At 36.3% G+C, this 12,084-nt stretch overlaps 3 protein-coding genes across 9 annotated transcripts; 1 reads left to right on the forward strand and 2 right to left on the reverse strand.

The window, feature by feature from the left end:
- Nucleotides 1-478: 478 nt before the first annotated feature.
- AT5G57150 (basic helix-loop-helix (bHLH) DNA-binding superfamily protein) lies at nucleotides 479-3,371 on the forward strand (the record flags this gene model as incomplete). 5 transcript variants are annotated; one of them, NM_001203627.1, is made up of 6 exons in its annotated part: nucleotides 479-748; nucleotides 828-993; nucleotides 1,075-1,296; nucleotides 1,389-1,559; nucleotides 2,461-2,579; nucleotides 3,073-3,246. In NM_001203627.1, exons 1-6 carry the CDS (start codon nucleotides 666-668, stop codon nucleotides 3,104-3,106), a joined length of 795 nt encoding a protein of 264 aa, NP_001190556.1. In that variant the 5' UTR covers nucleotides 479-665. The 5 variants fall into 5 exon arrangements, with proteins under 5 accessions (NP_001190556.1, NP_974948.1, NP_974947.1 ...); NM_203218.2 differs by lacking the exon at nucleotides 2,461-2,579 and having other exon boundaries at nucleotides 615-748; nucleotides 2,844-3,080; NM_125097.3 differs by lacking the exon at nucleotides 2,461-2,579 and having other exon boundaries at nucleotides 624-748; nucleotides 831-993; nucleotides 3,073-3,371.
- ATLIG4 (DNA ligase IV) lies at nucleotides 3,270-10,131 on the reverse strand (the record flags this gene model as incomplete). 2 transcript variants are annotated; one of them, NM_125098.4, is made up of 26 exons in its annotated part: nucleotides 9,658-10,131; nucleotides 9,486-9,577; nucleotides 9,328-9,413; nucleotides 9,098-9,234; nucleotides 8,901-8,975; nucleotides 8,683-8,774; nucleotides 8,417-8,488; nucleotides 8,236-8,315; nucleotides 8,116-8,153; nucleotides 8,024-8,030; nucleotides 7,778-7,933; nucleotides 7,613-7,688; nucleotides 7,288-7,412; nucleotides 7,104-7,197; nucleotides 6,839-6,922; nucleotides 6,612-6,707; nucleotides 6,457-6,505; nucleotides 6,240-6,327; nucleotides 5,934-6,134; nucleotides 5,597-5,722; nucleotides 5,385-5,484; nucleotides 5,183-5,288; nucleotides 4,974-5,104; nucleotides 4,718-4,879; nucleotides 4,468-4,626; nucleotides 3,270-4,346 (listed from the first exon to the last, which is right to left on the reverse strand). In NM_125098.4, the coding sequence occupies exons 1-26, from the start codon at nucleotides 9,991-9,993 to the stop codon at nucleotides 3,455-3,457; spliced, it is 3,660 nt and encodes a 1,219-aa protein (NP_568851.2). In that variant the 5' UTR covers nucleotides 9,994-10,131. The 2 variants fall into 2 exon arrangements, with proteins under 2 accessions (NP_568851.2, NP_001332576.1); NM_001345245.1 differs by lacking the exons at nucleotides 8,116-8,153; nucleotides 8,236-8,315; nucleotides 8,417-8,488; ... (4 more) ...; nucleotides 9,486-9,577; nucleotides 9,658-10,131 and having other exon boundaries at nucleotides 3,455-4,346; nucleotides 8,024-8,052.
- A 50-nt stretch (nucleotides 10,132-10,181) lies between these two features.
- AT5G57170 (Tautomerase/MIF superfamily protein) lies at nucleotides 10,182-11,595 on the reverse strand. 2 transcript variants are annotated; one of them, NM_125099.4, is made up of 3 exons: nucleotides 11,335-11,595; nucleotides 10,770-10,970; nucleotides 10,182-10,541 (listed from the first exon to the last, which is right to left on the reverse strand). In NM_125099.4, exons 1-3 carry the CDS (start codon nucleotides 11,443-11,445, stop codon nucleotides 10,506-10,508), a joined length of 348 nt encoding a protein of 115 aa, NP_200527.1. In that variant the 5' UTR covers nucleotides 11,446-11,595; the 3' UTR covers nucleotides 10,182-10,505. The 2 variants fall into 2 exon arrangements, with proteins under 2 accessions (NP_200527.1, NP_001190557.1); NM_001203628.2 differs by having other exon boundaries at nucleotides 10,376-10,970; nucleotides 11,335-11,569.
- Between the last annotated feature and the right edge of the window lie 489 nt (nucleotides 11,596-12,084).

Here is a 12,084-nt window from a genome sequence, read left to right on the forward strand (position 1 = left end):
AATATGCAATCATAAGATTCTCGTTACAAATATTTCCAGCGTCAAATCATTTCTTATTTTTATCTTTATGCTTTTTGTTTGTATCATTATTTTGCCATTTTTTCGCTTTTTTATATTTATGTAGTCATATTTCTGAACTTTTCTTTTGTTTTTCTTTGGGTCTCGGTTCTAAACTTTGATTGTTCACTATTCTAATATTTTTCAGGCCAATTTTTTTCAGTGTCTTCACTGTTTTATATTGACAAGTGTGAAAATATAATAAAGTTTCCTTGGTAATCAGAAATCCGTTAGACTAATCAAAAAGACCTCGTGTCGAATATCATCATAAATTAATAAAATAATATTCTGCTGGAGCTGGTCATTTTTTTTTTTTTTTTTTAATTAGGAAATATCTAGATTTTTATATTGACCAATTAGTCAATTACTGATTTACTCTAGATCTTATTTTTATATATATCTAAGAATAGACATTATAATTATTTTCTTGCAGTAAGATACAACGGCGGTGTCGTGTGTGTATAACTGGAAAATTACGTTGTTGTCTCCCGAGACTTTGGTTTGTCTCATTCCCCATTCGCGTTCTTATATAAAGCTCACAGTTCGAGAGAGACAAGAGACCAACGAAACGAACTAGAGACAGTTTGATTCGAAAATCTTGTCGGAAAATGGAGGATATCGTCGACCAAGAATTAAGCAATTACTGGGAACCTAGCTCCTTCCTCCAAAACGAAGACTTCGAATACGACAGGTTCTTTCTTTCGTCCTTTTTTTTTCCTTACTTTGCTTTCCATCTTGAGATTTTGATATTTGTTTCTTTAAAAAAAAAGAAGCTGGCCTTTGGAAGAAGCCATTTCTGGGTCGTATGATTCGAGTTCGCCGGATGGAGCTGCTTCGTCGCCGGCTTCTAAGAATATTGTGTCGGAGAGAAACAGAAGACAGAAACTTAACCAGAGACTCTTCGCTCTTCGATCAGTTGTTCCCAATATCACTAAGGTTTCTCTTTTTCCCCTTGTTTTTTGTCTTCTAATTCCAGGATTCAAACTTATTATAGACTCTGTTTTTGTTTTCTGATAGATGGATAAAGCCTCAATAATCAAAGATGCTATTAGTTACATAGAAGGATTACAATATGAAGAAAAGAAGCTCGAAGCTGAGATCAGAGAACTTGAATCTACACCAAAGAGTAGCCTTAGTTTCAGCAAAGATTTTGATCGTGATTTACTTGTTCCTGTCACATCCAAGAAGATGAAGCAGCTTGATTCTGGTTCTTCCACTTCTCTCATCGAAGTTCTCGAAGTAAGTTTCAGTTCCTTTTTTCATTTAGAAATCATAAGATTTAGGAGAAGAATTTTTCATTGAAAATTGTGTGTATTTGGGTGTGATTGAAGTTGAAGGTAACATTCATGGGAGAGAGGACAATGGTGGTGAGTGTAACATGTAATAAGAGGACAGATACAATGGTGAAACTGTGTGAAGTCTTTGAGTCATTGAATCTCAAAATCCTCACTTCCAATCTCACCTCTTTCTCTGGCATGATCTTCCACACTGTCTTTATTGAGGTCAGCATCTTTCTCTCTCTATCTCTCTTGTCTCTCTAATTTGTAATTAGTTAATTACTAATTAGAAGCAATGATTGCAATTAGTCAAGAGTGGATAGTAAGCTTTCCAAGAAAAAGTAAAAGGGAACCATTCAAATAGTAGATATATGATTGCTTTAGTAAACTTTTCTAAAAGTCTCCATCAAATTAATACTAATTATGTAATAACATGATAGTAATTTCTCTTATTTCTCAAATCTTTCTTAAATTTTACCAAAGTGTATTTTTTTTTTTTTTGTAGTTTATCTTAGCTTTGCAGTTTATTTGCTAATATGGGTGGCGTTGGAATTTATTTAACTAGATTGTGGAATATAAAGGGATTTTCTGTGGCTTAAGTCTTTTGCTCGTGTCAAATACTCAAACTTATTTTAAGAATAAATGTCTCATTCGTGACGCTGGCAATGAGCGTTGTATTATTACTTTATTTGTTTACCTGACAATATAAATATAGTTTTACAGATTAATTATAAGATTTCTTGATTTGATACTGATTTAGACGACATGGACCTTTCTGGTTGATTTAAAGCAAGATTTTATTGAGTAAACTAATGATTAAGTTAGCATCAATATTCCACTTAGTCTATCTTCTTAGTTAATACAATTTTTTTTTTTGTTGGCCACTTAAAATGTGTTGTTTATTTTATAATTTTGGTCACTATGTACATTGCATGATATTGAAAACTAAGTAAAAAGTATATTCGTTAGTTCCAATATCATGCAGTTTTTGCCAATTTGTGTTAATTAAAAAGATTATGAATTTTTATTTCTTTTTGTCAATTTATGTATACTTATTACAAAGTTTTTGTAGTTGAAAATATTTCTTATGGTTAAATTAAATGTTTAACGTATGGGAAGCTTCCAGTTGCGACCAAACATTTATTGGGTTGTGTGGTTTTTAGTTTTTATGTCTATTTTTGGTCCCACAATTATTGTAATTTGGTCCATTTGGTTTATTAAAAAGAAAATAATATTATCTCTGTGGTAAGTAGAATCTGATTGCTTTGATATTAAAATATTGTTCAACTGCTCGAATTAAATACAATAGGATAAGAAATTATAGAAATGATAGAATATAGCTAATTCTGCCAAATACATCATATATTGTCTGTCTGGAGATAATAAAAGATAGCTGATTCTATCAAATACCTCACATAGAAAAACAAACATAAAGAGTCAATAATTATTGGATCTTTTAGAGATAAGATTATGATTGCATTTGCTAATTTTTTTTTTTTTTGGCAGCAGATTGCAATTGCTAATTAAATAATAGTACATGTACTTGATTCCTTTATCTTTAATGGGGGGAGTATGGGACCAGTCTCTTCTTTGGCTCATGGCTATTATGTATTTCCATTTGTAGTTGTACTGTCTCGTTTAAAGCATTGATAGAAATTCCTTTTAGTAAAAAATTAAGAAAATATAATGAAAGTAACTTTACTTAAACTAAATTAATTTTGGATTATTTATCTAACAGGCGGATGAAGAAGAACAAGAGGTGTTGCGGTTAAAAATAGAAACAGGAATAGGAGCTTATAATGAAACTCAAAGCCCTACTTTGAGCATCGACTCTCTTTACTAATAATACTTTTTTTCTTCCTTTTTTGGTTCATTTTGGCTTCTCTCTTTACAATAATGTATGTCTCTCTTTTCATTTTTATGATCTCCTACGTTTGTTTGTCCATCACGAAGCCTTTCTTCTTTCACCTTTTCTCTACTGTCTACAATAAATGTACGCCTTGTTTACCAGTAAAATAAATAAATTATGGCCACACCAAAAGAGATAAAAAAGGATTTAAGAGTTACAAAACATGTACATAACATAAGAGCTTTGTTACATGGTTCGAAATGGTAGAGTATCACCAGTCTTTGAGCAGTTCTCCGGCAACATCCCGGTAGCTGACTTTCTTTTTCTTCACTAGAGGAGGAACTACGTCTGATTCTGCGCCTGCGTTCACAGATGTATTATCAGTCTCAGCGTCGAGTTTTCTTTTCTCTGAAGACTCACATTCACCAGAAACATTAGCCTTTCTATATTCCCCAGTGGTTCGGTTTGATGTCTCTGTGGTTTTTTGACTGGGAATAGGGAACATTTTCATTAACATAGCTTGTAGTGGATCCTCATGGATTTGTAACTTCTCTTTCATATCCATCTCCGTCTTTGCATTTCTAGAATCTTGTAAGGCCTCTTCAACTGCTACTGTGTTGTCTCTTTGCTGTGATTCTGTGTACTTCGCTATGTCAGGCTCTCGGGTTTCTTCGTTTTCCACAGATCTACCAGCTGCATTACCCTCTTCCGCATCTGCTGACACATTGTTATTGCCATCTAATTCATCATTTTCATCAGACTCATCTCCTCCTATCTTCGCAGCTTTCTTGCCTCTGCGTGATCTCTGTACTCTTTGGGTTTGTCCCACACGAGACTTTCCTCTCTTCGCACATTTTCCTCTGCTAGAGTTTCTTTGAGCCTCACCAAACGAATCCGTCTCTTCTGCTATATCACTGAGTCTTGTTGAAACCTTTTCTTCAGAAGCATCACTTTCCTCTGTTTCATCTCCGCTTATCTTAGACGGCTGCTTGCCTCTGCGTCTCTGTACTCGTTGCAGTGAGTTTGTAGAAGACCTTCCCCTTTTAACAGCTCGAGTATTTGACCGTCCTCTTGAACTCGTAATTGCAATTTTAGAGGAAGCTGGCTCTTTGGTTTGAGCACTACCTTGGGAAGCTACTTCCGTTGTATCATGTTCGGATTTACTGAAGCAAACAGATATAAATAATCATTGGAAACTTTTTATATTAGCACGCCCTTAAATAGATGAGAGACTAAATTTCATATCATTTGTAGATACGGACTCATAAAAAAGTGGTGACTCACTCTGATTCTTCAGTATCAGACTCTTCCATATACTTAGGCCTCAGAGTGTAGACATCCTCGCACAGTTTTTCCTCTCTTTGCAAGCTTTCCTCTAACCAGTGCGAGCTAACAACATGAAGCCTTTTCTTCAGCAAAAGACGTTTCTCCATTTCGCTGAAACTATTGAAGAGAGACCAAATAAATAGAGTCTTAATTCTCATTATAATGTGGTGCTAAACTCAATAGCAGAAACAGACAAAATTTGGAATACCTTTTCGAAACTAAAGTAAAATCCAAAGGTTCTTCTGCCATAGCAAGAACTACAAGGTGCGACGCATGAGCAAGATTATTGCTAACTTTACCACCAGCCATTAAGACTTCAAGCATTAATCTCTTAGCCATAATTCCCAATAGGGCTTCCTCTTCAGTGCTCCTTCATGTTAAAAAGACACATTGAGGATGATGAGTATTGCTTTAGGTAACTGACATGGTTAAACAACATAAGAAAGAAACAAGAGGGGCCTTACAATGTTTGACTATACGGGTAAAAGTAAACACAGCAGCTTAAGAGGCAGGACCATCTTTTTTCAGGACATAACTTTTTCTTGTAGTAGTCAATAGATTTTGAATCTTCAGATTGCTTGGCATTGCTTAAGACCTGGAAATGAAGCGAAAGGGATTGCAAATCGATTGTATGATCTCACTGAATGGTCTCAATAAGGAATACAATACATACCTGTTTGAGACCTTCAAGGTCTAAATCCCAGTAATAAGAATCAGAAAATTCATCAATATCATCCTGTAATTTTGTCCTTGAAGCATCAGTGAGGTGGAGGAAGTACCTTCAAAAGTGGCCGCAAAAGCTTTTTAGTTAGACACGACAAGCAAAAGAAACCCTAAAGGGTTGAATACCATAAGAAAAAGTTGATAGGACTCACTTTGGCAGCAAAGGAAGCATCTTATTTCGTGAACAACAATCTAAGACCCATGAAAAGTGGATGACATCTCGCTGACGCTTTGCTGCCTGATACTTTATTCCTGAAATAGTATCTCATTGTCATGCTCGTATTATTAAAATTGTTTTGAGACTCACTCATGTGTACAAAAGGGTTGGGGAAAAATCAATATGTAATGGTAAGAAAGTACGTACCACTGCTTTCTGCTGCAATGCAATGAGTCACTGAGTTGTTTAAGTTCATTGAAAACTTCCCTCCGTTTTCAACCACCATTTTGTGGAATGTCTCAAGAGAATGGGACCGAGGCACGTTAACAAAATCTGTTAGATTTGTCAAGGTGGTAAAGAACAATATAGTATGACAAAGATATCAAAGTTTGTAAGTTAAAGCAATTTCAGAAACTTATCCATGTGAAAAGGTGTCTAATTCTAATAGAGAAAGACAGCTGAAGATGCAATCAGTAAGAAAACGGTACCCATGTGATAATGAAACAGAGAGAAGAAAACTCATTTTAAAACATGTCAAGGATACAAAATATCATATTTGAGAAGATTGAGGTCTTGCCCTTGATATCCGATACATCAGTTTGAATAAACTGAGAGGGAACAAGAGAGACATTCTTTTTCTCTCCTCTCTTGGAGGATTTATTGACTTTCGGATTGTCCTGTGTGCTTTCAGACTCCTTCTGTTTCTGTGTGGTGCCGTTACTCGAATTCACCAATTCCACAAAAGCTGCAAAGTCAACATCAGTCGGACATATAAAGTGAAAGCAAATCGGTTATTTCAACTTTCATGAAAATGGGAACATTGGAGAATTTCTTTAGTTCTTTTACTCACCCTGCACATCAAGACATTCATGCCAAGGCTTGTCATATCTTACTTTATCAATACGAGGAAACCTCAGACTGTAAGGTGCAACAAACACCTGAAAAGAGCAGAGTTTTACATAAAATAGAGCATATGCATTTTAAGCGACAAATCTGCATTGCAAGAATTAAATTAAGAAATGTAAGAGTTAACTGGCTAATCTTCACATCACATCTTATAGACATACCTCAGACCTTATCGTCCTGATATCACTAGTGATTGAAAGTATTATTGATCTGCAAAAAAAGGAAGAGAAAAGATATGAGCGCGAATAATAGTATTCAGTGATCCCAATTCTTCTGCTTCAGATGAGCAAAAGGAGGTAATTGACAGAAAACTGACTTTTCCGGGCTGTCAATCCAAACATCCGGTCTCTCTTTGGAGTGATTAGTGACCTGATAGAAGCTTGGTGGAGCCTTCTTTGGGTGCTCATTTTTTCTGAAAGACAAGTAAAATGAAAAAAGAGGCAGTGTTCTCATTCTTAGAATATCATACCACAAAAACATATTATTTTATATTTCTTTTGTTTTAATGAGATGAGAAAGCAAGTAAATGATTACGTCTTTCACCTGAAATAAGGCTTCAGTTTGCTTACAACAGTGTTAAGCTCATCATCAGAAAGCCCAGTGCCAACTCTACAAAAGGACATAAATCTGCAAAAAAGAGAATAGCTTATCATTGATAATTAGATTTGGAATGTCTAGGCAAACAACTAACAATTCCGATAACATGAAAAGCCCTAAGGTCTTCATGGCGCATGTTCTCTCATGGCTGTTTCTACTGACAATCTGATTTCATCTTATACGAGAAATGTGAAACCATATAAATACTTACCGCCTGGGATATACATTTGCCTCTGCCCGGTCAGCCAAGGCTACAAGAAACTGTGCTACCTCTCCTCCACGACGTCCGGAGCCATAGTATCCTCCTGGCAAAGATGTAAAATTCCCAATAAGATCCAATGGAAATGACCTTCATCTTTAAACAAGTAAAAGTAAACATAATATTAAGTACAGACCTATTATAAGAACATCCAGGTCAGCACCAGCCCGGATATATTCAGGCTTCAATTTCATCCACTTGCCACTACGATCTCCAGGTTCCCATTTTGATTCCAGGTCTTTAAGCACAATTCCTTCATCTCTGAGGACAAAGAAGAAGGATTGGAAATAAGAACGCGCATCTGTGAAGAAAACCATATAATGTCTCTGTACTAGAGGTTAGATTCTGTCAAGCAAGTATCACTGTTCACACGAGGCCAAGAAGGCACCATCCAAACGTTTTGCACAAATCATGAATAGTGGATAGAGAAACTTTGGCTGCATTAAGAATTAAAAAGAAACCTGTTTTCAACTGTTTCTTTGAAAAATCGCTCAACATCAGCAGCAGCATGAACAACAATAGACCAACTAGGTTCCCCTGCAAAAGGATTGTTCACGTATCCATTGATTTAACTCTGTCGCACTTGTGAACCTCGCACAGTCAACTAGAATCTTAGTAGTCCTTACCTGAAGGGCGGTGAACATTGAGACCACCTTCAGGTACTAAAACTTCGAGCCGACCTTTTAAAGGTTTGACCACTTTCTTCAGCAGTTCATGCCGTTCCTTCAAACTCTGGTGGATGACGCTAGTATCGCCAACATAAAGAACATCAAAGGCAACATCTAGTACAGGGTCAAGGAAAATAATATTTCTAAAGTCGTTTTGTCAGGGAATTCTTAAGTGTGGGCATTAACTTCTCCTCGTAAGGATACAACACAACTGCATTAGCAGATAAAAGAACATCAGAGTTTGTAGTCGGATCCTCAAACAACAAAAGTAAACAGGTGGGACTTCGCATATGAACCTGTTTATGGCTGTCAAGACCCTCCCTTGCTGCCTTGGCTGTGAACAAGAGTACAAGAATCAAATCTACTGGAAGCAAGACTAAGCTTTTCAACATAAGGATATTGATTAGACGCCAAACCTATTTCCTGATTCGAACCAAACTCAGCAAACCGATTCAGAGATGTATCCCAGACCAACATTTCACCATCAAGGATACACCTATATGGCAAACAAAAAGAAAATGAAAGATTGTATATCTCATAATTCCAAGCTTCTAAAACCTTCCAGAGCCTAAAAAAGAGCAGCAACTGGATTCTTACTTGTCCACCAATATATTTTGTACAATAAGATCCGACATGGCATGTGCGTATTCAGAATGGTCAAGGAAGTTCCTGCACCATCACTAACAAAAGTAAGTGCAAATTCCCTATCTATCAAATTTCTAGAGAACTTGAAACACCTACAGTATTTGACCAAAAAAGGGTATTCCGGACACCAAGTCACAATATAGTCATGAACGTTGCCATATGCAAATAAGATCTTTTATCAAAACATTTATAGCAGGGTAGACGAAGATATGACTCACCTAGAGAAGTAATGTATGTCAGTCCCATTTTTGTGTATTTGTATGCGATCCCCATCAAATTTGCATTCAGCAACTACATCTTTCCCATGCAGCTGTGTCGAGGAAGAGACTCATGCATTGGTTAATGAAATAAAACACCAATACAACAACATTAACAAACAAACAAAATACTGCACATGGAAATGGAGTAAGCTGACAATAGAGTTGATGGAATTTACCTTCTTCCAAGCAGCATTTACGTCACCAATACGCATAGCTAACTGGGGTCGTACGGCTTTTCCAACCTCTATATCCTACAAGAGAAGCACAGTTTTTATGCTTATCAGTTTAAGATGATTTCAATAAATCGATTGTATCTCGAGGAAATGAAACAGTAGTTTGTAAGTTGTCATTCAAGAATTTCTAAATACAAAACCTGGCGCTTGTGCCGTTGGTGTCGATCCCTCAACTTTTCACAGACTAGTTTCAAATCACATGTGACATTAAACAAGTCCTCAGCATCTGGATGGAACTCCTGAAAAATGCTCTTCTCACTCATTCCCAGTTTCAAATCTGTAAACCATTTCCCAACAAAATCAGATTGATCTCAATAACTTTAAAGAAAAAAGATGGAAACTTTATGTGAAGAAACTGCAAAGTTCCTACCTTTTAGAATAATCCTAATGACCCACTTCATCTCCTGAGCATTTGTCTTCTGAATCAATGTAGAAAGAACCAAAGTTTTCTCCGCTCTAGATCCCAAAAGAAAACAAGATAAGAGAGTAAACAGAAACAAAATTGATTCTTTATGATTAGAGAAGCACCTGTTCTCACTTGAAGCCAAACGATCAAGCAAATCATTCAATTCCTTAATAGTCAAACCGCCAGAAGCCATTCCTTGTCTACGTTGCAATACCTATGAGCACAAAACTGTTCAAAAACCCTAAATCCCCCAAAAACCAAAACCCAGAAAGAAAGTCAAACAAATCCTAAAACCTCAGCAGCAATTAAGGAGAAGTTTCCAGCATTGGCTCCAGCTTTAGCAGTTCCTCCTTTACGCCAATTGAGAAGACGAACAGCATCAGGAGCATCACGCGAGATACCAAGTGCGTCGATCAGACACGTGGCGAGCACTGACTCTTTAAGGCCGTAGCTACCTCGTTCTCGATCAAGCGACGGAATGATTAAACGGACGGCGACGAAGTAGTCGGAGGGTTTGCAGTAAGTGTCGAGAAACTTGCGGAATTTGGATCGTTTCTGAGATGAGGTTTTGCTTTTTTGAATCCAGTTAAAGAGAGATACCAGTACGCTGAATTTGATCTCCTCCGTCATCTTACTTTGCCGGAATTATAGATTCTTCCGGAGAAGATGGTTAATCAGGGAAATAGTGACGGAGAATCACTGAGCAGCGGCGTGAATTGCTTGCCGGAGAAGGAAGTCGCGTTTGAAAAGTTGCACGGCCGGTTTTGGTAAGACCTGCCAAGTTACAGTGACTCGGTCTTCTCTCCCAGTAACTATTTATTCTATATTACACATTTGTCCTGTAACTTAATTAATCAATCAATTCAGTCCAATGTGTACTATATTAATTTAGAAAATCGTCAAAGTGGATTTATGGGCTACAATTTTTTTTTGGGCTGCAGTTTACATTTTTAGTAGTATTGACAAAATTATGAGATCATATCACACAAGTGACAAACTAGGCCCAAAAGCAGTTTAAATACGAAATATATTGGCTTTGAGGGAGGTAAAATTATAAATTATGGTTCAGAATTACAGCTTTTGAAATGAATAAGCAAACAGTTCTAACCCAAATATCATTACAAGGTTGAATTCGCCTCTTTTCAGAAAGTTGATCCATTGTAACCGAAGAAAGGTCGCTGCCAAAGAAAAGCAAAACAAAGAATTTAACTAACATTCTATTCATTGATCAAGTTTATAAGAACTAAAGAACATCGTGCTTTCATCTAAGTGTGTATCCATATATTAATTTATATAGCCCATCATCAGCATCTAGCTTTAATCTAAATCAGCATTCTATATATAAGTTCTTGAGAATGAGATCTTTCTTATGCAAAGCTTTGAATTTGAAGCAAAAGGGGACTTACCGGAGAATCGTAGAATTTGATATAAAAGCGAGAGCTGTCTATGGAGAGCTTAATTTGGAGAATCTCAGATATCGTCTCGCTAAGCTTCCCGTTTACGCCAGGTCCTAATCCCCCAATAGATATCAATTCTCCATATGCAGCAGGTTCCTCGGTACCGGCAAATGCAATGGGCACTCCACTGTTAAGCAGTATCATCACATACTGAAAACAAAGAAGAAAACAGACGTAGCCCACAAGTTAAGACCACAACACAAGCTTAAGAATCCTTTAGTGATATTGTCAACATACTGTATTATTGGTTTCCACAAAGTTCCATGAATTAGTAAATTGGTAATCTAAAGGGAACTCTCAAGAGTTAAGTTATGAGGAATTGCAATTCAGAGAGGAATTCCATCGAACACTTCATGTGCATAATACAACCAACGTCATGAACCTTATCAACAAAAGGAAATTTCTATTCTACTCTGCTTTCATGTAATCAAAACACTAAACAGGAACAAAATTTGAAGTTTTAATTTATGAATTAGCGTAGAAATGGCCGAAACAGAGGGTTAGAGTTGGTTACGGATTCAGGTTTGCCGATGATTTTAGCGACGGCCTTAGTGGCGTCCTTGAGGATGTCTGAGCAAGTGACGGCGTCGACTGGTATGTTAGTGAAGAGATTCAAAGTGGGCATCTTTTTGAAGTTTCTCCTTTTCCCGACAAAACCAAAACCAGTGTCTTTCAGTTTGGATATGGAAGTTGGGATAACGGTAAGAGCAGAACCAAAACCAGTGGCTTACCAGTTCATTTACTTTTATCTTTAAAATTGAAATTAAAAATCGATATAAAATTGGGCAATATAAAGTTATCAAACCGGAATCCCATGGGCCTACAATGCAAATTTCAGCCCAAATGTAAAATATCAATTTTATTTTTTTTACATTTTGGAGGGGACCAATAGAGAGTTATGTTTTTCCTAATTTCGATTTTTTATTTTATTTTGGAATGAGCATGGAGAATCATGCAATCGCATAACTCTTTCACTTTTGTCTTTCCATGCTTATGATAAGCTTTTAACGTTTTTCGGATCCAATGAATGAGTAAGGAACGAGAGAATAAGTGACTATCTAGATAACCATAAGAAAAGAATTTATGATTTCTTTCTAATGACAATTGGCTTGAATTAGTATTAGCATCACTTATACTCGAACAATCAAAATCGGCTTAAAGACAATTGTTGTATAAGCAATCACAATATGTAAGCCCACACTAGCTAAATCCCATTTTCTAAATACTACCAATATTACTAAAACTGTGTTTTTCATTTTTTTTA

The sequence above is a fragment of the Arabidopsis thaliana genome, chromosome 5 (genome assembly GCF_000001735.4).
Source record: "Arabidopsis thaliana chromosome 5, partial sequence".
Taxonomy (NCBI): Eukaryota; Viridiplantae; Streptophyta; class Magnoliopsida; order Brassicales; family Brassicaceae; genus Arabidopsis; species Arabidopsis thaliana.

Coding starts and splice junctions, on each gene's coding strand:
- AT5G57170 (NM_001203628.2), bottom strand. CDS start 11,445: ATGCCCACTTTGAATCTCTTCACTAACATACCAGTCGACGCCGTCACT. Junction 10,971..11,334: donor TCATCGGCAAACCTGAATCC/GTAACCAACTCT, acceptor CTTTGTTTTCAG/TATGTGATGATACTGCTTAA.